The sequence below is a fragment of the Idiotropiscis lumnitzeri genome, chromosome 6 (assembly GCF_059441095.1).
Source record: "Idiotropiscis lumnitzeri isolate Australia: NSW breed Sydney's pygmy pipehorse chromosome 6, RoL_Ilum_1.0, whole genome shotgun sequence".
Classification (NCBI taxonomy): domain Eukaryota; kingdom Metazoa; phylum Chordata; class Actinopteri; order Syngnathiformes; family Syngnathidae; genus Idiotropiscis; species Idiotropiscis lumnitzeri.
The window spans coordinates 10706911-10734743 of record NC_142396.1 but is presented as its reverse complement, the minus strand read 5'-3'; the positions used below and the strand labels follow the sequence as shown (position 1 = coordinate 10734743).

The following is a 27833-nucleotide window of genomic DNA, read 5'->3' as shown; positions in this document are numbered from 1 at the left end:
AAAGGGCAGACATAGACACCATCACCAAGTGGCTGTATTTATGTATTTATTTATTTTTATTAATATTTTTAAAAACTCCGCAAAGCACTGAAGCCGCAAAAATGTAAGCACAAAGGTGCAAGGGAACACTGCAAAGGCTTTTGAAACTGGACTCAAAGACTCTTGACAAAAAAACCTCATTGGCCCCTTGAACAAAATGGTGTGTTACCCTCCCCGTACGTTTGAATAATCACCCCTGACCCTGACCTCTGGAAGACAATGTTGTAAACACAGCATGGGTGGTCAAAGCAAGCAAGTCAGGGAAGAGAAATACAATATGCTGAGAAGAAAGGACTCCACTATATAGCATCAGCCAATCAAATCTCACTTTGAGGCCATGCTCCACCCACAACAGAGCTTGGGAATGTGGCATTGCCCATTTATCAAGGATATATGCTTCTGATTGGGGCTCATTTCCAAGTAGGATACCCCCAAAGTACAAGCCCTAGATTTTCCCCCAAAATGGCTGCTTCAAAGCAAAATTCTTGATTCCTTGTTCAATTTCACGCACGAGTCACCGATACGTTTTGTGCCCTACCAGACCCTCCCAAAAAATTGTACAAGTGTCAAAAAAAAAATCCAGTGTAAATTATAAATATACCATAAATTATGATTTTGGAGAGAGTATTAAAAAATGATCACTGATCATATCAGAAGATGGATAAATCTATTTAAACCTTTTTATTTTTTACTATACAGTCGAATACTGCTATTCGCAGGAAAATCCATAATAGCCGCAAACAATCCAGTCTAAATTTAGCACACACGATCTCCCTGCACGTCAATATTATCCTTGACACAAATCACTACTGCGTATTAGCCAGAGATTTGGTGTCATCTTGAACTATCAACTAACAATCATGCGCATTGCAGAAAGAACACAAAAACGTAATGCAAACTGCAAATAGGTGAGTTTTTAAACAAATGGAAAAAAAATGAATTTATGAAGAGTGAACCGTGAATTGGTGGGAGTTCTTGAAGTCATAGAACTCATCCTCTGAACACATTACCCGACCACTGGACCAGAGTTAAAACAGGGATGACCCTGCGCGGGATACTTCAATATGCTCCCTTTCATAAATGGTAAGAAGGAAGAAAAAAAACATCTCTAAGGCAAATATTTAACTGACAAGGTCCAGACAGGTAAACTAGCTGGTTTCTTGGCAGAGCGGCGAAGGCCTCTCTAATACCTGCGTCTCTATACCGCTGCACTCCATAAATAGCCGGATCCAAAGGAACCAGGAATGCCTATAATGAACAGAGCGCAGATGTTTGCACTGGCTAGGTGAGGACGGAAATGAAGAGAAAACACGGGGCAGCTCGGGGGGATTTGTTCGTCGCCGTTTGCTGTGATTGTAAGAACAAAAACCAGCAATAGCGCTTACCTTTCTGGCATCTGTTGGACGTCCAGCATCGGTACTCCTGTTTGTTATTGAAGGTGGTCTGCTGACACAGCGGGTTGTCCTCCATGATGCCCGGGCAGACGTTGTCGCACTCCTTGGTCTTCTTATTCCCACTCACAATGTTGTTAAACTCGGCGTCCATGATGAGAGACCAGTCCACGGAGTCCAAGTAACACAACTCGGGATTCTTCTCAATCCGGAGGGCCCCGCGGGTGACATTCCTCAGGTTGTACAAACCGATGTCCTTCAGGCTGGTCATTTCATAGATCACCAGAGCGTAGTTGTAGAAGAGGTTGCGTCCGCGGATGACGCTCAGGTTGGGGAACAGCGTGCTCAGGCTGTCCAGGCCCGGCACGCGGAACAGCAGCAGGTAGTCGGTGATGACGGTCAGTTTGGGGAAGCTCAGCGAGCGGAACACCTCCTGGTTTTTGGTCTTGCTGTTGTTGGTCTTGATGAGGAGGATCTGAAGGTAGCCCTCCACCACCGTGCAGTTCTCCAGGCGTTTGAACTCGCTGATGTCATTCCGGATGTCGATGCTGGGACCGCAGACTGCAATACAATAGAGCAACACGCGTCAATGAATGATGAATAAGAGTTGTCAGCAGATATTTCTAATTCTTTCCCAGATCAAGCTCATTTCAAATGAATTGAAATGCCCTTAATCTGTTCCAGCCACTCCTAAACAATTATTTTTTCATCAAGAAAAATATAAATGTATTACGTGCACACAAACAAACAATAACAAAATAGAATGTAAAGAAACTACTTTTATAACATGTAATTACTGTACGTACTGTTGCAATCATGTGTTAGATTTGTGCCTTTAAGGGGCGTGGTCGAGAGAGTGTTCAGGTGCTGGGGAAGAGTTGGCCTGTTAATGTGCATGTGAGCATCTGGGAAATTAGCTGCAGCATCTCAAATCAAATCCATTTTATTTTCATACATTAAAAACGCAATACAAAATTCTTTACAGAGAAATAAACAGCCATTGGAAGTTTTTATGCTCTTTCTGAAATAACCTCAACCGCCACAAGGTGCAGCCAAACGCTGGTCGAAATAGGAAAGTAGTACAGTATCAAGGAAATAAGTTAAAGTGATACATCTTGACTGAGAGTCAAGCTTTGTATGTCAGGGTGGAACAAGGTTTATTCTGTGTCGTTATCGAGTCTTCACCTCATAGAATCACAGGCAATGCATTTATTTCAACGCTTGAGTAAAGTGTTTTGGGCTCATAGTTTGTGATATTTTTACAGTTTGCACTATTAATTATAGGTCATTTTAAACACATATAAGGTGGGGCATTAATTATTATATCAACCCAACAATCGATATGCATCGATTTAAATCGGAATAATCTTCTGGGAGTTTATAATTCTTTTAGTTTAGACTGTAGGTGTTAAAGGCAAGGCCCAAGTACCAGAGCACATCAACTTGTGTTGTTGGACGCATAGATTAGATTTTTTTTTGTCTTTCTTGCTCGATGAATTGTTATATTGTGTTTTTGCCTATTCACCACTTGGGTCCCACTGAAGACCGAAATGCACCCCCAGCCACTGCCATCACCAACACAAATTCAATATGATTTCCTCAAAGAAAAAGTCATCTGAAATTCAGCCAAATAGAAGATCTTCAGGTTAGGATTACATTTATGCTCTTCTGTACTCGAGAAGCGAGCAGACAGAGTGATCAAGTGAAGTCATTATTGACGCGTTAAACATGTGGAAGCACTCTCAGCATCATGTTGTTGATCATTTCGGACGTCAAGTAGACCCGAGTCGCTCGTCGTCACTTGACACCGCCATGCCTGGAGGCGTCCCGCAAACACTACACGCTCACACAACGGTGTTAACAATAAAGGCGCCATTCATTATGGATGTCAAGCGACTCTACCGTTCATTGGTCCTATCGATTGGGACACGGGAATTATCGCTGGGCCGTTTTCTCATAACGTAATTCGCTTTTAATTTAGATTTTGGTAAGGGAGAGGTAGAAACGGTCAGCAGCTCTCCTTTCCCACATGTGAGGCATTACAGGAAGTATTAGGGATGAGTAATACTCCCTTCATCGTGGGTCTTACGTTCTATACTACCGCCGGGGTAACTAAAAAAATCAATATCATAAAACCCTTTTTAAATACTCAATGCATGATTTTATAGTATTTCCCGCACTTCACTATTTGTTTAAATACAAACACATTAAAATACATATATTTAAGAGCGAGAGCAAAATCATTGGATAAGACCAAAACTGTATTGTACAAACGATGTAACGGTGTACTGATTCCACTGCGTGTTTACGGTAAACAAATCCTATTTTCCCGTTAATTTTAGACAAAAGTAAGGCTGTGCTGAACACACTTGGTTTCATTTTTGTTCTTTCAAATTCACACCATCTCAAACTAAATAAGTGTCCTGCCATATAGCGGTTAACAGTAGAATTATAGCCGATATAACCAAGCGTTAGACCTAGCGTTATTAACTGAAGAAAAAAAAAAAGCGCAAAATAACGGGACCAGGAATCTGGAACCTGCGATGGAGAGGGACTTAGTTCACTTTAAAAAAAAAAAGCAGTTAAAGAATATCTAAAATATATGCGTTATGTATTTGCATTGTGTGTTTCACATCAAAGAATTAGATCATTTTTTACAGTCAACATACAAGAAAAACAACATCTGCTTATCAAAAATAAAAGAAAGAAACAATACTAAAAACATTTCAAATAGATTCAATTCACAAAAGATTCAAGGATTTCGAGCCTCATTTTGTTTTGCCTCACATCTAAAGTCGGCGCTCAACAACCGGCAACACATGAGCTCCTTGCTTAAACCTGTTAAGTTCTTACATAGGATTAACTGCCGCACGGTGTCACAGCAAGTGCACGTGTGTGTGTGTGTGTGTGTGTCGCGGGAGAGCGACTGGAGCTCACCGAGCCATCAAGTCAAAACACACAACGTCAACGTAAACATAAAGTCTGTTATCCGCACGTAGATGTCCCGGAATGAGCTGATTGAGGGTTGTATTTCGAGATAAACAGTTTCTGGAGTTATGGCACCACTACCATACAAAGCAAATAGAGTCAGATTTACTCGCTGCAATCAAACTTGAGGCCTCGGGCTCCGCTTCTTTTGTTTCCTTTACAGTTTTCCGGGTGGGAGAAAGGGAGGGGGAGGGGATGGAGTCTCTCACAAACAAAGGCTAATTTGTTTGTTAGTAGAGAGAAACTCTCCCACCACTTCCTGATGAGGCCATTATTATTACAATCAGGAGAAAGGCGGAAGGGGGCAGTATGGAAGAGCTACAACAGGGGTGTCTCAACCTTTTCCTGCAAAATCTGCATACATAAAAAATGGAACGATAAAAGGAACGGTGTTTGACTGGTTAAAGGGCATCAATTCCGGGCTATGGTACACTTCCATCTCCTCCATGTGCTTGAGTGGGTTTTGTCTGGGTACCGCGCGAGTTTCCTCCCACATTCCCAAAACGTGCATGGTAGTTTAAAAGAACAACTCTAAATTGTCCCGAGGTGTGATATTGCTTTTGAATGGTTGATCATCTATGTATGCCCTGCGGTTGCCCGGCAACCAGCTCAGGGTGTACCGCGCCTAAAACAGTTGGGATAGGCACCAGCACGCCTGCGACCCTCGTCAGGAGAAGCGGTTCTGAAAATGGTGGATGGACTTTAGCTTTAATGCAACGTTGTATGTTGACTTGTGAATCGAATCTGGCCAGGGCCTTCAGAGTAAGTCATTTATGGGACATTTACACATAGTTACACATAGTTTCAAGAGTGAGGACACGATTGTCAACTTGAGAGACAAAAAGTTGTAATATTGGGAGAATAAAGTCCTAATGGTAATTAAAAAAGGAAAAAAAACGATAATATTTTTGTTTTGTTTTTTTCTATTGCGCTGAAATGGAATCCTAAAAGAAATGGATGAAGAGGAATCTTCCGCAAAATCCCACCCCAGTCGTCCCACCCGGCCCCAATTAGGCAGGTTAACCACCAGGAATTCCAATCATTTCCTTGAAACAGGAATGGAGGAAGCCCAAATTTCAAGCTACAGCCATTTGCAACGGCCGCCCACATGTTGAATCGACCACCCCCCCTTGCTTCTAGACAAAAAGAAAATAACTGATATTATTCCAAAAAGGCGCTTTTTCCACTTTTAGTTACAAAAAGCTTTGAAATGTTTTGCCCAAAATAAAATAAAAATTAAAATGCTTTTGAAAAAACAAAAACTATATATAAGTCTCCCATCAAGACATGGCGGGAGGAAGGGGTGCGGCCATCTTGCTTATTACCAGCAGCCGTTTTTAGACTGCTTTATTTTGTATTGATTTCTCTAAAACACATTGATAAAATTGAAAAATGCAAACTAGTAACATTTTCCTGATAAAAAAAAAAATAATAAACGTTGACAAATGGACCATCCTGGCTGGATGATCCCTTTAAAATAAATGTCCTTATTTTATGTCGCTCTTTGCTCTGTTTTTTATTTATGTAGCTTGTGTTAAAGTAACTTGACGCATCACGACTGTTTCCTTGCGACTCAAAGTAAAAAAAAAAAAAAATGCTAAATGATGGTTTGTATCTTCTAAAGTCCATAAATTGGGTCACTCAAGTTATTTGGAAATTGGGAGTTTTGTCAATAGTCAACAAAGCAACAAATCTTGATTTTGCTCAAACATATACAAACGAATGTCAAACTCAGAGAAGCCGATAATTTTGCAGAGGTCTCAATTATTTCAAGAGCTATCAGTAGTATATGAAAACTATGCATAGATTTATTATAATGTTTATTTTGGATTGCGGCCCCCGGCCTTCCTGGGTGGGTTTTCTCCGGGTACTCTGATTTCCTCCCACATTGCAAAACAAGCGAGAGTGGTTGTTTGTATTTCTGAGCCCGGTGATTGGCGGGCAACCAGTCCAGGGTGGACACCGCCAACTGCCCAAAGTAGGCGGAGACCCTCTTGAAGGTAAGCGGATCAGAAAATGGATGGATGGTTGGATTATGTATTACACTTATTGATGGATAATTTATTTAGTTTCAATGGTCAAAGAGTAACTGTACAAATTCCATCTTTCCAATATCACAGCCAACAACAACAACAAGTTAGCGGAAAAGTTGTAATGAAACAAAAGTTGATGAAGCACCCATCCCTCACTCACACATTGATATAAACTGGAAGAACTTGTCCCGTCTCTGTTTGCTCCTCACACCACTGAGCAAACAGGCCTTTCTCATTGGAGTAATGGGATGTGTCAGCTCATGTTTATGATTGATAAACCTTGACCCTGGGCCCTCCACAACACCCCCCCTCAAACGCTGATGTCCATCACAAGCGCAAACATGACCCCCTATTACAACCCCGCATGCTCATCAAGGGCAAGCTTAATGACCCGCTAATCTGATTTGAATTGCGTAAACAGGGGGCTATTTTGAAACGAAATTAGTATCCCTTACAGCGGGCAATGTCTCCGGCATCAAATATAGACTTTGAGACAGCGATTTTTTTTTGGGTGCTGTTTATCATCACACCGCTGACACAGAGCATTCTGGGAAAACACATAATTGCATCTTTCGCCTGGCAAGCAGCTGTCAAGTGCCGCGAGATTCGGAGCTGAATTCTTCTCTCGTGCCATGCTGATTTCAAGGACAGTCATTTGTTTTCGGGCATCTCACAAAGGCAGTGATGTATTTAAAGTGCAAGAATCTTGTCACTTTGAATGTTTTTTTTCTTCTAATTGAAAATGTTTGAAAAACATTCATTAGAAGGAGGATGCATATCAACAAACAATTTTTTTTTTTTAAAGTGTGGCAACACATGTAGACCAACAATATAACAATACAGACAGGTATATATTCTTCAACCTCTGTGAAGAAGAACTAATTTTACTGCGGTACTGAGAAACTTAGCGGAGCTGAGCCTGTAACAAAAATTGTTAAATTAATTTTCACTTATATCTAGTGATGTCATTTTTGTATGTTTTAACAAAGTTTATGATAACGGGTTGTTTTTGTCATTAACAAAAAACACATTACCAATGTATTACAAAATACAGTTGGATATAAGCTTAATGTTACAAGAACAAAGTTAAGTTCCAACGAAAGAAAGGTCATAAGTTGTTATCAAACTTTTCAGTACAAACCAGTGTGATGAAAAAGAGTTTGACTGCCCTTTCCAAATAAGCTTCCGTTGTGACGTCAGCATGTTACAAAAGCACAAAAGAATGCAAGACGTGTTTTGAAAAGAGTGCAAAAGCTGCTCACCCAGATTAAGACATGTACCACGTCACCATTTGATTCTTTTTAAGAACGTAATAGAATTGAAGAGGCCAAGAAGTGGACGTGTAGTGGGAACGTCAGGAGGGATCACCCCGTGCTTTCAACACCCCTTCACACCTGCCACATCAGCTGGCTCTAATCCTCAGCATACTGGAAGTCATCTGACCGCTGGTCTGTTGGGTCACTTCCCCTCAGCGGACCTCACTTCAAACACTGGGTTGGGGGGGGGCGTCACACGGCCCATACCACAACCCAAAACAGGAACATGACACTCGCAGGCACGAAAAAGATCCTCCATCTGTCGGGAAGGCCAGCACTCATGTGAAATATTTCCACGTCATACTCATTCACGATTTCATACATGGTTGGATAACGACAAGGATTTGTAGAATGGATGTAGGGGTGCATTGACATGCAACATTAAGGTATTCTGTAACTAAGACCACAAATTCAGTTATTTGAATACTGAATGCACCCTTCCCGCTTTCATTAATTGAAATGACATGAATCTATGCTGCCTCCTCTCATAATGTTGTATGAAAACAAAAAACAAAAAAACAAAAACAAAACATGCATAAAACAGGGGCGGACTCATCGCCTGGTAGCTAGGCTGGGTTAAAATGAACGATTACCTAGCGACGATCTGACAACATTGGACACCCACATACTTGCAGATGTGCACCTATTTGCGGATTGCTTTTAAACTTTTTTTATTTTTTTTTATTTTTGTTTTTAGGCTCAGGGGGGTAGGGGGTGACTTGGAGGAGCCACAATCAAATTGCCATTTTATTTACGTTTTTTGGGGGTTTTTTTTCCATGTCATCATTGATAACAGCTCAACACGAGAAGAAGCTTGCAGTCACCTTGCACAATACGAAGCAGGCCATAAAATTGGGCGGCGACGACGCACCGAACCCGAGCGAGGAGGACGCTCCACTTGAAATCAAGTGTTTAATTAAGCATTGAAAAGCTCAGCTGGCAACCCACTAGGACAGCGTTTGGCGTCAACCAACGAGCCCGCTCACACACCCACACACACACGCACACACACACACCCGCGCACACACACACACACACGCAGGTCTCATTTGCTTGTTTCACTTTGGAATAACCGCATGAGAAACTACGAAAAACACACGCATCAGACGGAATCAGACACGCTAACAGGGTGGTACAGGAGTGTGACATGCGAGCCCAAATCTGAACTTGCTCAAAACCAATTAAATATGATATGTGCTTTAAATAAAACGTTGCTGCACCGAGCTATGGATAAATAAAGATAGTTCATTCAGCCCTTTGTTCACAGGAGACTGGTGAATGTTGCGGTCGACTCTGTTGTTACATTTTGGTAGACACCAAACATTGAGCATTCAAGCACCGCATTATTTCTAAATTAATAAATTAAAAAATTAATTATCTTCATTCAAAGATATTCATTTGAACAACTGACCGAATATATAGATTACATCTGCATGGTGAACAGACGGAAACAATGGTCGTCACATATGGTCATTATATTCGAGGATGGAGTGGACACTACAACTTATTGGCTGGCACGTCGCAAAATACAAAACGCCTGCAGCTAAATTCAAATGATGCAGACTCGTGTGCAAGAACACACAAAAAAATAATTATAAAAATAGTACGTGCAACTTGCATGAAAAAAAAGTCTCCATTGTTATTATCGTACAGTCGTCACCAAAAGTAACAGAATTCTTTCTACCGACCAATGATCACATTATGGAAAGTGTGGACGATTAAATAATATTGTGTTGCGTTAACATTCTGCTAGTCTATTGGTCACAACTCTTTTGAAACGGATGCATTAGCCTAAGGCGCTGGCTGAGCGTGAAAATTACACAAACCTTCCGGTGATTGCTTGTTAATATGTCTGGTTCTGAGGGATGCATTCAATGCGGCATCAATTTTACAGTTTCCCACGCTTTTTTTTTCACAAGGTCAAAAAGCAACGGAGTTGTGTCATCTGCCGAACTGAAGTAATTACATCATAATGTGCATTTCAATAAATTTCAATAATGTGAAGGGACTAATCAATGTCGAGAACAGCAAACCATCGATTAAACACAGCCGGACTGACGAAATGAAGCATTTCTCAACACCGAGATGGGGCCTGATTTTTTTTTTATACAATAGACAGGCCTGTAGCTTGAGTAAAAGAACAGCAAGAAGGTGAGTTTTTCAGTTAAAAACGACGTAAAAAAAAAAGAACTGTGATTAGGTTAATAGTACATCGTAATGGGTGAGAAAAAAATGAATCTTGGAAAAGTCAATTTATTTCAGAAATAAGTAGTGGGAATAAATTAACATTTATATTTTTACAAGGACATTTTTTTCAGAAGGCCAATTCTTACCTAATTGAAAATTTGTTTTAATAGTTTTCTTCTGTAGTAATCACATTTTCTGTGAATGGGAATTTGGGGATCTTTTTTTTTTTTTAGCTGTCAGCAGTAATCAACAAAAAAATTTGAAATGAAATACTGAAATATTTCACTCTGTTGTCTTGCGATTGGCTGGCAACCAGTTCAGGGTGTACCCCACCTACTGCCCTAAGATGGCTGGGATAGGCTTGAGCACTACCGCGACCCTTGTGAAGATAGGCGGCTTGGATCATGGGTGGATGGATTTGTGCATGGTGAATCGATCTCACATGCGTGTTTCACTTTTTAAATGGAACGACTGATCAAAAATACATTTTCCACCACATTCTCATTTACTGAGATGCACCTGTCTAGTCTGGACGTTGATAGAGTAGCAATTTACTGCTGTGTACCTGGCATACGAATACATGAAACCAGGCCATTTGGACTCCTTTATACCTTTGACTACAGTGCTAAGTGGGCTCCAACACAAGTCACTGATATTGGAGCACTCATTAAGTCGAACAAGAATGCTTAGCAACGTGCTAACCACCTTGTGATTATTTAAACAATCATTCTAGCTTTTCCAGAGAGACGTATCCCTTTCATAAATAATTGAGGAGGGAACACAGGGGTGCTTCATGAAATCCGACAAAAGGACGCTTGTGATCCAATGACCTCATGAAGCTATTGGCGAAACACGGGCGGACATCGATTTAATAACGACTAAAAGTAGTGGTGTGAACACCAGAAGCCAATTAAAGGCTTCATGTGCTCGCACAAAGATACACTCACACGCAAACACACGCGCACACACGCACACACACACTCCTCTTACGATCAACAGAAACAAGTCTGTTTTAACCCGTGGTTATTTTTACATGCTCTATTCCGAGGTCTTGTCGGTGCCCCCGGGTCACAGGATTCTTTTTGCTGTATTCTTGGATGTTGTCGCGATTAAAGTTGACTGCGGTAGTAATTGAAAGTGATTAATTCAATTTACCTGGAATGCGCACAGAGCGGAAAAACAAAGGGGGGAAATGCATCATTTAACCACTGTTTGCAAGTAAATATGAACTACTTTTCAACCATAAGATATTAGAAGAACAATTGAGCTACTACTAAAACAACACCGGTCCAAGATCACTCATGTACTGATACAATACGCTGGGGAGTGTCAAATTCTCTGCTTGGACTGCATGGAAAAAATGGAGAAAAAAAAAAACACCCAGCACGGGATCCACCCCACAGAACAACAACACACAAATAAACAGCAAACGTGGAGAACATCAAGGAGGACATTGGCTTTATACCACCATGGAGTTATGGAGACCATTTTGAGTCAAGTAGAGTGTGAGGGATGCTGCAGCAAACTAGAGACTGTGGAGTGTAATACTGTCATGAAAACAGAAGGCAGTCTACTGGACTACATGGACTACTCATCAGCCAATAACAGGGCACATACAACACCAGTATCGGAGAATGAGGGTCTCCCACAAAAGGTGAGTTTCAGCAAAGTGGAGACTGTGGAGTATAACGTCGCCATCAAAGTCAAAGACAGACTGCAATGTGGACTGGTCAACAGCCAATGACAGGACATAAAATGACGTACATACAACACCATTGTCATTTCCAGCAATTTCTTTATCCTCATATGTAACAATGACAAATCTACTCCACACACGAGCTACCCAGCAGTGGTCTAAATCCAAACTACAAGACTAAGGGCAAATGCAGCACCATGGAGTCTGCGGAGTACAGTGAAGGTAACAGCAAAGAGATGTTATTTTCCCAAATCATTCGCTGGATGAAGTATAAAAATAAATAAAGCAAAATCTAGGTCAGTTATTAGAATGAATCCTGATTTTTCACCGAAAAGAAAACGAGTCACTTCAGTAGGAACAATTTGGAGATAAGAACGTCCATTTTGTTGACATAAATCGTGATCTGGTGTTGATAAAATACTCATTCTGCTCATAAAGACTAGACTATCGATGTGTGAAGAGGAGGAGACCAGATGTGTGTCACTGAACGCAGCAAAATGGCCACATGGTCCGGGTAGTAACCTTCAGATAGATGCTGCAGAGTCATCCAGCTTCTCCGAGCGGGGGCAATGTAATGAGTGTCGAAATGACATGAGTATTTCCAATAACAACATAAACCTCGTCAACCTAATGTAAATGTGTTACACACCGCTGTAGTGAAACGCGGGCGACCTTGCGCACGGTGAAGCAAAATTTTGCTTCGATTGCGCGGGGAATTGAACGCACCACATGGCCAGCCAATACTCAATTTAATAGTACTTTATCAATTTTTCATAATAATGATGTGGTAGCGCTTGCATTTATATTTGTTTTTTTCTTAATGCCGTGTGCTTTTTCGTCGGTGTCAAATCGGAAAGAACATTAGAATAAAAGGAAAAATACGGTAGGAAAAGACACACTTACTCTCGCCATATGAACTCCATATGCATATGGTGGAAAGGGTCGTCAACACAGTCCAAAACAAGACGGTGCTGCTGCCCATTCGTAGTTTGTCAGGTTTCATGTTCCTTATTTCGAAAAAAATCACAATAATAAAAATAAATCCAAGGGGATGTTGGTATATACAGTAAAGCTCCGGAACGATGGGGGGGGCAATTGTAGTCCAAATGGCTGGGTTGGCTTCTCGTCCACTGGTATTTTAAATAAAGACAGATGCTTAAAATAAATAAAAATATATATATATGTTAGAAAAACATGTACAGATAGTATTATTTCCTCCAAAGTGCACTGACTGCTATGAGAGCAGCAACACGATGATGGTAATCCCCGTCTTCAGTCTCCATGTCTTCTTCCAATAACAACAACAACAACAACAAGGCCTCCGAATTGGGTTCTATACACAATATATCAGCACTTAAATTCGATCCTCATCCCCACTATCATCATCATCATCAGCAGCAGCAGCAGCAGCAGCAACAGCAGCAGCAGGCGTGAAAGCCTCTCGGGTAGCCGCGTGGAGCAAAAAGAAAAAACACCCAAGAAGAAAAAGAAGAAGGGTGGCGGCTGCGTGGAGATGGGGTAAAAGAATGGAAATCCCTCTTGGTTGGTGTCTTGACGCCGGTAAGCAAAGCGAGCAGCACCGGTTTTTGGTGCCCGTCGTGGTCGTGCCAGTGAAGGTTTAAGGCTGGGCTCGGGGAAAATGTGCCACGCAACAGCAGACTGAGGCTGAACGCGTGGGTACACACGCGTCGTCTTCCACTCCCGACGTCTTTTTCCTTCTTCTTTCGTCGTCGAGAGAGAGGTTGAAAACCAGTCCACGTTGCAGCTGCTAAAATCCCACGGCGAGAATGCGCGTGTGTGTTAGTGGATCTTCCGCGGAATCTCTGCTGTAAACAAGAGTCGGCTTCTCTCTCTCACTCACGCACACACACACACGCACGTATGCACACACACTCGCACACACGCGTAGTGCTCCGGATAAGGTGGCCCGGTGGAAAAAGCGTAGTGGAGTTCACTCCCAGCAGGGATGGATTCCCATTGCCGAGACTCCGTAGCAATGAGCATTTAGGATGTGCATTTATTTACTAGCCAGCTTGAAGACTATGTACTAGGGCGCTCTTTGTCCTTACGAGATAGACAATTTGTGGCACGAGTAGAACGACTAGGTCGCACTAGTAGTGTCTCCGAAACATTGTTTACACTAATTGTGATATTTTTGGCCAGGTAGTCGTACACTATTATCGCTTAGTAAGATATTGTGCAGCACTTGAATCACTGCAGGGCACATATGGAGGGCATGCATCGTAGTTTTGCCTCTCTTGTAACACGTGTGTCCTCGTATGTATAGCTGAACAATTTTGAAAAATAAGGTAATGACTTTTCTTAACGCAATCTTGCCCTTGGAATTTAATATTTGATTTTTTTCAAGAACCTCTCCCCTTGTGTTTTTAACAAGCACAAACAATGAAATAATCAGTATTAAAATAAGCAATATATGATTTATTATAAATAAATGTTTTGGTATTGTGGGCAGGAATTGGCGCTACATTGGTGCTTAAAGAAAAAAGAAAAAAATCCAGGAATCGTCCCTGCTTAAAGGCAAGGCTGACACTAAAATAAAGGCATTTGAACCATGACGTATGAATATGAAAGACAATTTATGTATCTACTGAAATTACAGTTACTAATTTACCGAAGACATGGATTTGCAGTGTTTTAAGCATTCACTACGACAACTTCACGAAAGTCTAACAAACAAGTTTATCTTAAACATAAATAAGTAAATCATAAATCAGATTACAAGTTTTCAACAATAATGCAAAAAAAAAATCATTAAACAATAATATCTAACCCTTTGGACTGCACTTCTTAAGCACTGACCTTATCAAGACACTACATATATATAAAAAATAGACAATAAAAAAATGGATTTTTTTTTACCAACTGACCAAAACAAAGCAAACCACTGCTTTTGTTCTTTTTGAAATAGCAATTTAAAACTTGCAATCTTCTATAATGCAATGTCAATTTGAATTAGAGGGGGAAGCGGGAACAGACTAGTGAAATCCAAGGACTGAAGCGCTACATATGGACGAGGATGGACGATGATGATGTCATGAAAAAGGACGGAGGGTCGATTATGGAAGGGTGGCCAGTTTGCAGACAAAGGAGGGTCCAGCACAATAGGGTAAAGTGCCCATCTCTGGTAACATATATATGGACAGAATGTATTATGTAAATATTTTTTGTGGGATTTTTTTTTATAGTCTATAGACTGGTTGCAGTGAAGTGAACCACTCTCAGCTATTCAGTAGCAAAGAGGCTGTAATGTTGCCAAATGGTGCATCACACCACCACTAGCTCCAAGCAAAACGTGACACTTGGAGTCAATAATAATACATTTAAAAAGCTGACTTGATTTTTGTATTATAACGTGTGACGTCAATGGGGCATCCACGTTTACTGTATAATTTACTACTCATGAACATTCGTCTTATTTTAACACATTTACTGGTAATAATTAACTAATTCATTCCTGTGGTTATTTCTCTTGACCCCCCCCTCTTTTTAATTGTTGTTTATAGTTGTGAAGTGTTTTAAGGCTTAAAGTTTATTCATACCTGAAATGATCTGCAATTAATGAATTTGATCCGGAATACTGACACGGGTCCTTAAAATGGTCTACTGTCGACCTCTATGGGACGCACAACGTCATTACAGCAATACTAGACGCGCACGCTCAGGGCTGCGTTTATATTTACGTTTAACTTTTTTTCCTCTCGATTTGATTGATAAATAGGCCATGATAGTGTAATTAGCATCAAGTGCTTTAGTCTTGCATAATCCAGTTAGTTGGTATTGATGTTTGATATCAACAACAGGAGCCTTTTAAATATGTTGGGTGTTTATATGATAACACTGACAAAATGATCAAATTTTGACAGAATTGAATAAAAACTTCCACAACCCGAGCCTGGATATTTGAATGGTGTAAGATGAAAGGATATTAGGTGAGTTAACTTTTGAGACAAACATTGATTATGACTGAACAATTTCCATAGTTTCCATTTAAGAATGTTATTTTTAGATTGATGAATTATGATTATATTAACGCACTATAAATTGACACAATAACTTCTATTCACACATTATTTTTATTTAATATGACAAAACCACAGGAGTGCAGTCAGGGCCTTCTCTGCTGGCCCAAACACTTTCAGAAGCACAGCCCTATATTTACATTTTACATGAAATGGCGGCAAATTTACTTCCAACAGTTATCATTTCATTGCGTGCGTCTTTGCTGAGCATCTTCCAGTCACAATTGGCTTCATTTTTTGGGTGCTACAGCTATTTTACATAGACAGGCAGGAGCAAAGAAAGGTATGCGGGAACAGATTACTAAACTGTGGGTGCAGATTCGTAAACTGTGGGTATAGACAAGTAAAGTGTGGGTACAGATTATGATTACTAAACTCTCAGAACAGATTACTAAACTGTGGGTAGAGATCACTAAACTGTGGGTTAGGATTAGTAAACTGTGGGAACAGATCGCGAAACTCTTTAAGTACAGATCCGTAAACTCCGCGAACAGACTAGCAAAAAAAAAAAAAAAAAAAAACAACAACAACAACAAAAACAATTTTCTCATAGTTTATTTTCTTTTAGTGCTGTTGTCAATTTTCTTTTCCATTACAAAATGTAAACACTTAATTCAGTCATAATGTCATCACAAATAAACATGTTTATCAATTTAACATCTGTGGCTGCCAGAACAAAAAAAACAAAAAAAACATATTAAGATATAAAATGCTGTGGAGTTGCCGGTTTTGTGTTTCTTGTTTTGTTTTGTCTGTTCTATTAGCTGTTTTAGCTTTTTATTAATTTGTTGTTGCCATATATAACATATGTGAAAAAAAAACAATAAAAATATTATAGAAGTATTGTAGAAAAAAAACTAAGGTTTGGCAGATACTGTGCGCCTATAAAGCTGTATTAAAGACATAGTTCTTTTCATCATTGGAAATTGGCATCGGTGTCCCCTCCTTTTCCATTTCCTCCATTTTCTTTTTGAACCCGCCCAACACATCCCAGGACTGAGGAATGAACTTGCGAGAGAAGCCCAGCTGGAAGAGCCAAGACATGACAACAATGATTGCCAGAGAAATGAGCACAATCAGTGTCCTGAAGGGAAAGTACTGCGTGATGACGCCATCCTTCTCCCTCCAGCCCGGGTAGAGCAGCACAGGGGGGATGCCGAGCGCTGGCTCGCCACTTAGCACGCGCAGCAGCAGCGATATCACGTAGGCACTGATGGCACCGTAGCGATTGGCAGAGCCGAGGTGCACCACGCAAACCAACTGCGGAACCACAATGCAGTAGAGTAGGTCGGTAGTGAGCAGCCAGAGAGAAATCATGCTGCTCTGGTTAAAGGCCAGACCAGTTCCAGCCAGGCCCACCAGCAGCACACTAATCTTGATCACCCACTGCAGCTCCCTTTCTGATGACTGTTGTAAAAACAAACCCAAAAAAATCTTGAAAGTTGTCTTGCATTGCTCGTTGCTGAGCCATTCTCACACACCCACCCACACACACATACGCACGCGTGTACACACGCAGAACTCACCGTCACCACCCACATACGCTACTTCACTCACACTCCCTGAAACACACCCACACACACATACACACGCACATGCACACACGCAGTCTCTTGCGAACACATACCTGCTTTCTCAAAGTTGTCTTGTATATGTTTTGTGTGAACATGGATGCTGAAGATAGCAATGCAGAGTCCATGGAAGACATAACTGCTGCTGCTATAGCACCAATGCCTAACACTGACACCCATTCTGGTGTGATGTAGGAGAGAGCCAATGGCAGGACATTCCCTGCCTCCCCGCGCTCATAAGGTGGGGGTAGACCATATTCTGTCTGGTTCCAGTCTTACAGAGAAAGAGAGAGCATGGAGGAGGCACATAGAGAGAGAAAGATGGAAAAGAAATGAGAACGAGAACAAAAAGTATGTAAGTGGTCTTGTCACTTATTAGTCGCATGGTGAATGTTAGGGTGTGTGTGTGTGTACCTGCAGAAGCAGCAATAGCTCCAATGATGACCGAGGGGATTCCCATAATAAAAGCACAGCCACCAGCAGCAAAACAGGTAACCTGAGCCCGGGACGAGGAGGATGCTGCAAGAATCCTCTGGAATAGAGCCTGACTAGCCAGTCCACCGACACCCTACAGCGCACATAAGCATGCTAAGTTCATCAAGAATGTAATTTAGAACTCGAATAGGATGGATTGGGGATGTTTGGGGAGGAATCCCAAGGTGTTCCCAGGCCAATTGGGAGACTAAGGGCCTTATTTTTGTTCCAAGCGCAACGGTGAAGTTTTTTCTTTTGCTATTTTGCTCGACTTCGGACCGGTAGAATTAGGAGCAGAGCATTTGTGTCTTTGTGCGCCATTGTGGGATGGAATGGAGTTCTATTCCCGGATAATCCTCGCTACATTCCGAAAAATCAGGGCACCCGAGTACACTGTGCTTGACATAAGGAAACAGAAATTAAACTCGCAGGAATTTGTGCAAAAGAGAGAGAGTAGGTGATCACCGATTGATGTAGGCAACAAAACCACATTGTCTGCAAAAAGCAGTGATGCAACATTGAGGCCACTAAACTGGATCCTTGATGCCTAGATGGATGGAGGAGCTCAGAGAAGTAGGTTGGGGCAAGACTATTTAAAAATTTGAATCCAAATAGAAGTATCTAAAAATGAACTCAAAAATGCACAGGGCGCCAGTGAAGAGACGCCAGAATTGGGGTTTTGTGCTCTCTCTTCCGAACTCCAGTTAGAAGGCGAGCAGCAGCATTTTGCACCAGCTGGAGACGCTTGACGGAGGACTGGCTGACTCCAAAATAAAGTGCATTATCATAATCTAGCCAAGATGTAACAAAGGCACGGATTACTCTCTCTAAATGCATTTGAGAAAGGAAGGGCTTCACTTTAGCCATCTGCCTCTGCCTAAAATGAAAGAAACTGGATCCATGCTCACTCCCACATGGAAGACCATTTCAATTTTTGGCCGTACCCAGCTGGGTCTCATGGGTGCAGGCCCGTACCAGGCGCTCGTCATCAAGCCCCACCTCAGGCTCCAATGAACCGCATGGGAAACAAGGTCCAAAATTTGTCTTCATCATACAGGGGCTGAAAGCAGCACTTTGTGTGGTCTCTCACCTCGCACCTGTTTGCCACGCATGACCCAACCAGATATATATATAGCCCCAGACAACTTAGCTACTATGATCATGCAAAGACACACACTCCTCTAGCATGATAAGGAGATGGCTCAGGGAGAACTGTGTATGGCATATTTGTTGAATTATTAATCTATAACATTGATCTGAAAATAACATTTGATCTTACCACGACGAGAAAGTCGTCTGTCCACTTTCCTGCGTCCTCAAGTTTCAACTGTCCTACCCAGGAGACGATGCCTGACTGGTTGAAATGAGTTGCTTGGGAGAGGTCAGTCACCGCAGGACTGAGAAACATAAATGGAACACACAGCCACTACAACAAAGAAGCAAACACTTGTTAGAAATAGCAAAATTAAAAAAACAATAGAATTTCCCCCAAAAAACACAGCCTTGACATTCTCATACAAAACAACTGCAATCACATAAACCTGTGCACTTTTCTTGATAGCTCACCAGACTGACAAATACGAAGCACAGTTGGATGACATCTGTGTATGCAACTGCGTACAAGCCTCCTAAGAATGTGTAGGTGATCGAGACAGCCGCAGAGATTGGGATTGAAATTGTAGATGATAGATCAAGGATGATGCTCATCGTCCCCCCTGGAATGGAAATCACACGCAACATTAAATCAAAGTCTTTTTGGACCCTCACTCCAGCCATCATACTCAGACTATAAACCAATTTCAGTATGCATGTTTGACAGTGATCCTTTTGTCGCCTTCCTCTGACAGAAGGAGCAAAAAAACATTCAAAGGCAATTACTAACCTAGAGCAGCAAGGATGCAAGCCACCCACAAAATGTCACTGATCAGCGCAGGAATTAATATTGCTGTCGTGACAAATTGGCCAAAGCGATGCTGAAATGGGTCCAACATGGTCACGTACCGTTTGGACCTCATTGGTTTGGCAAATAACAATCCCGCTGGAAAAACATAAAAAATACCAGACCAATAAGTGTCTTAGACAACAACAAACAGTGGCAGTCCTAACGTAAAGATGTACACACACAAGATGAAAATCTAATTCAACTGGACCTTATATTTCCTTTAAAAAAGTTGACACACAGATACTAGTGTTTAATATATATATATAAATCAAAGAAATACAATGTATAGAAATTCACTTTCATAACAATTTGGCGGTAAAGCCATATTTTCATTTTGTATCACCCGGTGCTGCCGCCTATTGACGACCAACAATTAGCATTGTCATATTGATTGTATTGTACAGAGTAATTCTATTGTACTTTGCACCACAAAGCTTTGCATGGCCATGGAGGCTCATGGTCGTGCAAAAAGGTACTGCTGGTCTTCAAGAACTCCACATGGCTGTCTCTGCTAAACAAGGACTTGTAATGCACGCTTCATGGTGTCAGGCGAATTGTGACAGTAAGGGAACCTTTGTCCATGATGATAATGTCTGCACAGATTTTCCTGATCTTCCAAGAACAATGTCATGCAGATACGAATCAGTTGAGGGGAATCAGCTCGCTGAGACACCTTTGCCGACTCCATCAAGCCTTTGGTACAAGGGTTTTGTAGTGCTCAGTGTAAATTTGGTTGAGCCACGTGAACATTTTCTTTACATATTCCACAGAGACTTCCTGGTTTTGCTCCATATTGTAGCCGAATTCTACTCATTCCACTTTCCAGGCGGTCTTTTCTTTACAAGATCTTCACACAGTAGGCACAGTGCTTGAATTCTCTTCCCGTGCGCATCTTTCGGTGGTCACCAGTTCGTCCTCTCGAGACTCCAGAATCAAAGCATTGTCTGCTTTTTGTGCTTCATTTTTGCCCAGTCAAGAACAAATACACGGTCAGCTGAGACCGTTTCATCCCGGGAAGAGGTTCAATCATGCAAATTCAGGATAAACTTGAGCGCAAGTGTCTGGCATCTGAAACGGTAAAACAAGTCCTTTGACCACAGAAAAATCAACGTGCTGCTTTTTACAAGCACGAGATTTTAATATTTGATATCATGTTATAATATTTTTAATAGTTTTTATAGAGATGTGTGGTTACCTTGTGTATCCCAGTTCACTCGTTCTATTTGTCTAGCCTTAAGGTGCATACAGTACACCGTGAACCTCCGATGAATGACATCTTCAAAACGGCACAGGTGTTTCCCAAAACAAAATTCTGTATTTTGACCCCAAACAAACAATCAAGTATGCGCCCCTTATCTAAGGCTAACACTGTTAGCTAAAGATAAAGTCCTTTAATAGTCACACAATGGGAACATTTGCTAATAATTCGTGTTCCCAACCACACTGCAGCTCTTCGTAGTTTTGGCTTCAACAAAATAGTGTAGTGTGTATGTCGATTGTCATGCATGGACGAATTCAGCAAGGGGGTTGTTGTTGTGGAACTTGGCAAACTGTTACATCTCCCAATGTAAATAACTCGTGTATGTGTCTGTTATTCATTATCTTTGCAGAGAGACATTTTACAGTCCTTACAGGAGATAGTAGATATGAGTCAGTTGATATAAGCAATAAAAATCGAAACATAGCAATAAGAAATCCATATTCCTATGAGATACATATATATATATATATATATATATATATATATATATAGATATATAGATATATATATATATATATAGATATATCTATAGATATATATCTATATCTATATATATATGTGTGTGTGTGTATGTGTCTTTAAATAACTCTCCTGATGCTCATTTTTTCTCTTGCATCGAAATCTTTGCAAAACATCACTTTACTACTTTTTTTTAACCGGTTTTAGCACGTTTTACAAGCATGTTCAGTAATGCAAAAGTTTTTACAATTTTTTTTCCTCAGCTGTTCCTACACTATTTTATTTTTTGCTGTAAACAATTTAAATTTGAAGGCATTTGCGGAACTTGAACGAAAAAGGGGAACACACACACACACACATACACACGCACAAATCATTAATTGGGCCTAATTTGAACCGGATTTCAACCTTCCTGATCAAAGTTTGCAAAAGCCTGTTCATTGGATGTTTCCAAAAGATCATCTTGAGCCATGATCCTGCGGGGTTGGGTTCAGTGTGAGAACCACAAAAGATTCCCATTTTATACTTGCAAAATAAGCACGAGGCCCGAAAGCTCAGAGGAGTCCTTGAGCTGGAGAGTAAACAGCCTCAGCAGTCCCCATAATGGATTTCTACAGCAACATTTGGAAGCACAACTTGCGTACAACAACAGCAGTATTTATTTATTTAACATTCAATTTAAAGCAAGGTGTCTGGGCTGGAGTAAATCCTCTTCTTGAACAATAAAGTGTTGCTATCTTAACTAGGGTGCAATCTAAGATACACGTGTCCTTTCCGTCAACCATTTGTACCTAAGTTTTACACCTTTTATTGAGTTTATCAAGTTTTATTGAATCTGCCCCTAGCTTGAAAGTGGGTGCCAAAATATATCCTTCCAGAAAAGGGCTTGTCCGAGTGGATTTTGTCAACAAGCTAGCAAGATGCTGTCCTGCAATAACACTCCCACTCGCTCGAGTTAAAAAGATAAAGGCAATTACATGTCGTAATGCAAATCGAAATGAATTGAAATTGGTTGAACTCACTGCTCCGTAAGGCGTTCAAAGAGCGTCTGTTGTTGCTTCTTCTCTTGAAGTATGCCTCTCCGTCCCCCTTACAAGCAGGTTTATCTTCTCTCCATACAAACACTTGCAACAGTCCAGCGCCGTTTTACGCATATGTAGTTTTGGTGAGCATTGTATGCAAACTGAAGTACATAACTGGCAATAAAATAAAATCTCCCTTGAAGCTCACATTACCGCACAGGGGCATACAACCCTATAAAGGTCCCGTCTGTAGCATTATCCTCATAAAATAAGAATGCGAAAAATAAGAAAAGCAGAACCTTTCTAGGTTCAGTGGTAGCAGTAGATGAGGAGGGCATATTGAGTAGGTAAAGGTGGCTCTGGGCTTCGGAAGAAAGCGAATATGCAAACCACCACGGGCGGATCATGTAGAATTGGCCAAGGAGATCAGAAATCTTTGAGGTGGGTACTTGGAGACTGCATTCCACCCTGGTTGTATGTGGGTATATGCAGTTTATAAATGTGACTGGACTTTTAATAAATGCTTCCTTCACCTTTAATTTGTATCTACTCTAATAACACAGTCTCTACAAGGTACACATTTTGACAAAGTGACATTCATGGCCTAACGTCGACCAATAAATAATACCAACAAAAACCAACACAAAACACACACAACAATTTGGGATTGACTCTAAAACATTTGCCGATCAAAGTCTGGAAATTTCTGTTGATCAGATGGCTCTAAAAGGTCATCTTGAGCCATTATCCTACGAGGTGCATTATGAATGAGAAACAAAAAGTAGTAAGTTATACTTACCAAGTACAAAATTAATAAAATAAGCAAGAGGACCGAACGCCCAGACAAGACCTCGAGATGGATCGTAAACCGCCTCAGCAGTCCCCATAATGTAACCGCCACCAATCCATGTTGCTAAATCAAAACACAAATGGGAAACAAAAGTCAGCAGCACAACAAAAAAAAAAAATCTTCACTTTGTCAAACGTGAGAGGAGAAAAAAGTCTTACCTGTCATGGTAAACACACCAATCGCAATGTTGATATTGCGTCCCCCAACAATGGCCACTTCGCTCTTTTTTCCAGCGCATTTCTTCTCCACTTGCTTCGACTTGCGCCAGGCCAAGATCGCAATTAACAGAACAATCAAATAAAAGACTCCCACAGCCACAAGTCCAGCTACGTGCACTGCCATGCTTGTCAAACTAACACTGCCGACTGTCAGCGAGACCGCAAGGTTTACAAGCTGCTGGGTGTGACTGTATCAAGACATCAAACTGAACAGTGAGGCAGACGTAATCCACCCTGTAGCTCGGCCAGTGCATCTTCTCACTTCTTTTTTGTGAAATGTATTTTATAACCTACCACTGAATTTGTTCAGTCTTACTTGGATGAAAGAAAAAATATATACGACAAAAATTGTTCTTGGTTGATCTTTGCCAGAGATGAGTAACAGGCAGCGTGATTAAATGATCAGAAATCAGATCAGAAATCCCTTTATTGTCATTGTACAGTGCGCAACAAGATTAGAGAGCTCCCCTCTGCAGTGCAATACAGCAATAATTTAATAAAATATATAAATTAGATTAATTAAAGAATAAATAATGAAATAGAAAATAAACACGAAATTGGATAAACAAAAATTATGTCGCCGTTCTGCAAGGTAAGGGTGGTTGTGTGTGAGTGTGAGAGTTCATTATGGAGATGGCTCTCGGAAAGAAACTTTTTCAGTCTATTATTCTTTGATTTGATGCACCTGTAGCGCCTGCCAGAGGGCAACAGGTCGAACAGGTGTGAGTTCGGGTCAGTATCGTCTTTTATGATATTGAGATCTCTGCTGAGGCACCGAGTGGTCTAGACGTCCGACAGGGAAGGGGAGAGGGCAGCCAATAATCCTCTGAGCTGTTTTTACCGTCCTCTGGAGCCTCACACTGTCTGCCTCAGCGCAGCATCTGTACCAGGTGGAGACACAGTAGGTCAGCAGGCTCTCGATGGACGAGTGGTAGAAGGCCAGCAGCAGCTTCTTGTCCAGGTTGAATTTCCTGAGGACCCTGAGGAAGTGCAGACGCTGGTGGACCTTCTTAATCACTGCCGTGGTGTTGTGTGTCCAGGAGAGGTCATCGGAGATCTGTACTCCCAGGAACTTGAATGTGTGGACCCTCTCCACACACATGCCTTTGATGTAGAGGGGGGTTGACACAGTCTTGTTCATCATGAAGTCGATGACCATCACCTTCGTTTTTGCAATGTTGAGTTGCAGTCTGTTGTCCTCACACCAAGCCGTTAGTCTCTTTCTAGTCACCTTTCGAGATCAGACCGACCACTGTCGTAATGTCAGCAAATTTGACGGTGTTGTTATACCGTGGGCCGGGCTGCTGTCATAGGTGTAGAGGGCGTACAGGAGAGGGCTCAGCACGCATCCTTGAGGGGAACCGGTGCTCAGCATGCGGGTGGAGGACGTGTAGGGGCCGAGCAACACAGTCTGGGGTCTGTTGGTCAGAAAGTCCTTAATCCAGATGCGTGTGAGGGCAGGGAGGCCGAGAATGTCCAGTTTGGCGACGAGGATGTCTGGGATGATCGTGTTGAATGCCGAGCTGTAGTCCACAAAGAGCATCCTTGCATAGCTCTGCTGTCGTTCCAGGTGGCCCAGCACAACATGCAGAGCAGTGTCGATGGCGTCCTCAGTCGATCTGTTTGCTCGGTATGCAACCTGGTAGAGGTCCAGTGTGGGAGGAAGACAGTCCCTGATGTGCTGGAGAACCAGTCTCTTGAAGCACTTCATGATGACTGGTGTGAGAGCAACAGGACGGTAGTCATTCAGGAGGACTGCGGGTGACTTTTTGGGGACAGGAATAATGGTAGAAGTTTTCAAGCAGGAGGGGATGACTGCTTGAGCCATGGTGTTGTGGAGGCTATGTCGATAGCAGTGTGTGTCAGTCTTGACTGTTAATCGGGTGGTTCAGATTTTTTATCTTACCGGAGCTGGGGGCGCCGGCCAGAGCGCCACTTCGTGGCCAGGATGTTTGGAAGGGCAAGTGGTTCAGGATGGCGGAATAAGGAGGAGGCAGGAGGCTGCTTTAAGCAATTTATCCAACAGTTTGGCAATTAACATCCAAATTCACAACAGTGTCTGTTAAAGTCCATTACAATGTGTCCCTTTGGTTTGGTTTCCTGCCGTGGTGACCACTACCAGAATCGTGTCGACACAGCGGTCGCGCGCCAAACTGTGTTCATAAGGAAGCGCATCTGTCAACAGGATGGACGCTCAAAACAAGCATCGAGTTATTGGCGCGTTACTTTGCGTTAAATATCCGCACTCAGAGGTGCAGCGCTATATGTCAGCAGGACACGTTGCACGTACGGAAGACCCGCTCTTATACTGGAAGTCCATGGAGGCAACGTTCCCTCACCTATTTATATTAGCCACACAGGCGTTGTGCACACCGCCCTCTTCAGTGCCTTGTGAGAGGATCTTCTCAAAGGCGGGGGAAATTGCCTCAAAAAAAGAAATAGACTGAATAACAAAACGCTGGAGAAACTAATTTCTTTTGAATAAAAATCTTTAATTACAATGAGTCCATTGTCATTCACAACACTTTTATTGTTCAATTAATTTATCAACTGCATCTTGAATATCAAAGTTTTTTTTAATGAAATTGCGTGTATGTAAAAATAATGTGAAAGCAAATGCCTAATCAGAATCAGAATCAGAAATCCCTTTGTCATTGTACTCAAGTGTGCAACGAGATTAGAGAGCTCCCCTCTCCAGTGCAATACGACAATAATTCAGTTAAATATATAAACTAGATAAATAAGAGAGTAATTAGGGCGATGGAAAGTAATACGAAATAGGATATATAAAAACACATCACGTCGCTAATCAATGGAATTGGATAAAATTAGTTTGACAGATCAGTGTCAGATGACCCTGTCAAATGTTTCCTGCAAGTCCACCAGGTGTCCGTATTCAGCAACACAGTGTCAATACATTGTGTCACTGTGTCAAAACAATACAGGATGCCTCATCTACCCATCACTACTGAAAGGCAACGCGACTCACCTCTCATGGACGCACACTCGAGATTGGCACATATACAGCTCAGAGGAAAACACACGGGTCAATTCACGAACGTCTATCGGCGGCACACTTTAACTTTGTCGTAACAGCTCGGACGGGTCGCACTGTTCTCTCTGTCTCTCCCTCTCTCTCTCGACCGCGGCGCCAAAGCGATGAAGGACCCGGCCGAGCTGCCCAAACGCTGCCTGCATAAAAATAAGGAAATATGAGTCTTTCGTACACATGGAGTGGTTGAAGATCCTGCAAAAAACGTGATAGTTGGTGGGCGCATGCTCTGAGGACCTTACCTGGTATTCCGTCGGGTCCAGTAGCTTTCCTGAGGTTAATAGCCAGGAGCGCACGCCTCACATCGTGTTCCTCTATGGTGAGTGAGGGGGAGTTTAGGCATGGAGTGCGGCGGTGTGTCAAAGCGAGCAAAGAAGGAGTTGAGCTCCTCCGTCAGCGACGCACTCAGGTCTGCAGACGTTATGCTACTGCCTCGGCAGTTGCTGATGCTCCATAGACCTTGCCACTTCTCCCGTGGTCTGTTGCTGGCAAGGTGGGACTCCAGACTCCTCCTGTAGTCCGTTTGGGCTAGCTTAATGCCTTTTTTCGGGTCAGCACGGGCCACACTGTACAGGGCTCTGCCAACTGACCTGAAGGCAGTGTCGCGGGCCTTGAGGAGATGATCTTCCACTAGATGGCAGAAGATGACCAAATTACCTGTTAATCCACTTTTTGTTGAATTATGTGCTGTGAGATTTTTTCTTCCCATGTAAAGTGGTTGCATTGGTTAATTAAAATCTGGAAAACACTGTCCTACACATTTTCATCCGCCTGCTTGAGCATTCATTTGGGTTTTGCTAACATATCTCTTTAGAGCCCACACGCATGTAACAAACAAACCACTGTGATATTGTTAGGTTTGCATCGAAGTAAAAACAAGTTCCATGGGTACCCTTGTACAATTATGACAATGTAATTGGGAATAGCATTTCATAGATAAATATATATATAAATTTTATTTTTCTCAAATGCTTTGTATTGATAGCACAGATTTTGACAAAAAAACAGCCATTGCATCCAACATCTTGATAGTTGAACTCATGCTGGGAATCCACTTCTGCTAAAATTACAATTTAAAATTATTTCTTGCGGGGTGGGATGGATCCTGGATGGCCACATTTGCCAGCAACAGCTCCCAGTATGTGGTGGAAGATCTATCAGCCCAAGAAGCCTTGCTTCCACTCTTCCGAAGTTGTGGGAAGCTTGAACTCACTCATGGAGTCTTTCGCCACCAAATCCATAAGACAGGAACTCTGGCCTTGTATCTCAATGCAATAGCCAGCTTGTCTTTGGT

General features: G+C 41.8%; 2 protein-coding genes across 5 annotated transcripts in view; both read right to left on the bottom strand.

Annotated features, from left to right (window-relative positions):
- LOC148335215 (insulin-like growth factor 1 receptor) overlaps positions 1–13530 on the bottom strand; it is a 97410-nt gene extending 83880 nt beyond the window's left edge. The window contains exons 1-2 of the mRNA XM_088297873.1: positions 12554–13530; positions 1425–1991 (exon numbers count right to left, since the gene is read on the bottom strand). Coding sequence (XP_088153999.1) covers positions 1425–1991; positions 12554–12653 — 667 coding nt within the window. The 5' untranslated portion in view covers positions 12654–13530. The remainder of the gene's footprint in view (positions 1–1424; positions 1992–12553) is intronic.
- A 2747-nt stretch (positions 13531–16277) lies between these two features.
- On the bottom strand, positions 16278–27149 carry LOC148335214 (high affinity choline transporter 1-like). 4 transcript variants are annotated; one of them, XM_088297877.1, is made up of 10 exons: positions 26777–27149; positions 26477–26679; positions 23428–23527; positions 23219–23332; positions 19618–19773; positions 19302–19450; positions 19015–19161; positions 17676–17829; positions 17318–17535; positions 16278–17097 (listed from the first exon to the last, which is right to left on the bottom strand). In XM_088297877.1, exons 3-10 carry the CDS (start codon positions 23432–23434, stop codon positions 16573–16575), a joined length of 1470 nt encoding a protein of 489 aa, XP_088154003.1. In that variant the 5' UTR covers positions 23435–23527; positions 26477–26679; positions 26777–27149; the 3' UTR covers positions 16278–16572. The 4 variants fall into 4 exon arrangements, with proteins under 4 accessions (XP_088154003.1, XP_088154002.1, XP_088154004.1 ...); XM_088297876.1 differs by having other exon boundaries at positions 26782–27149; XM_088297878.1 differs by lacking the exons at positions 23219–23332; positions 23428–23527 and having other exon boundaries at positions 26782–27149.
- Between the last annotated feature and the right edge of the window lie 684 nt (positions 27150–27833).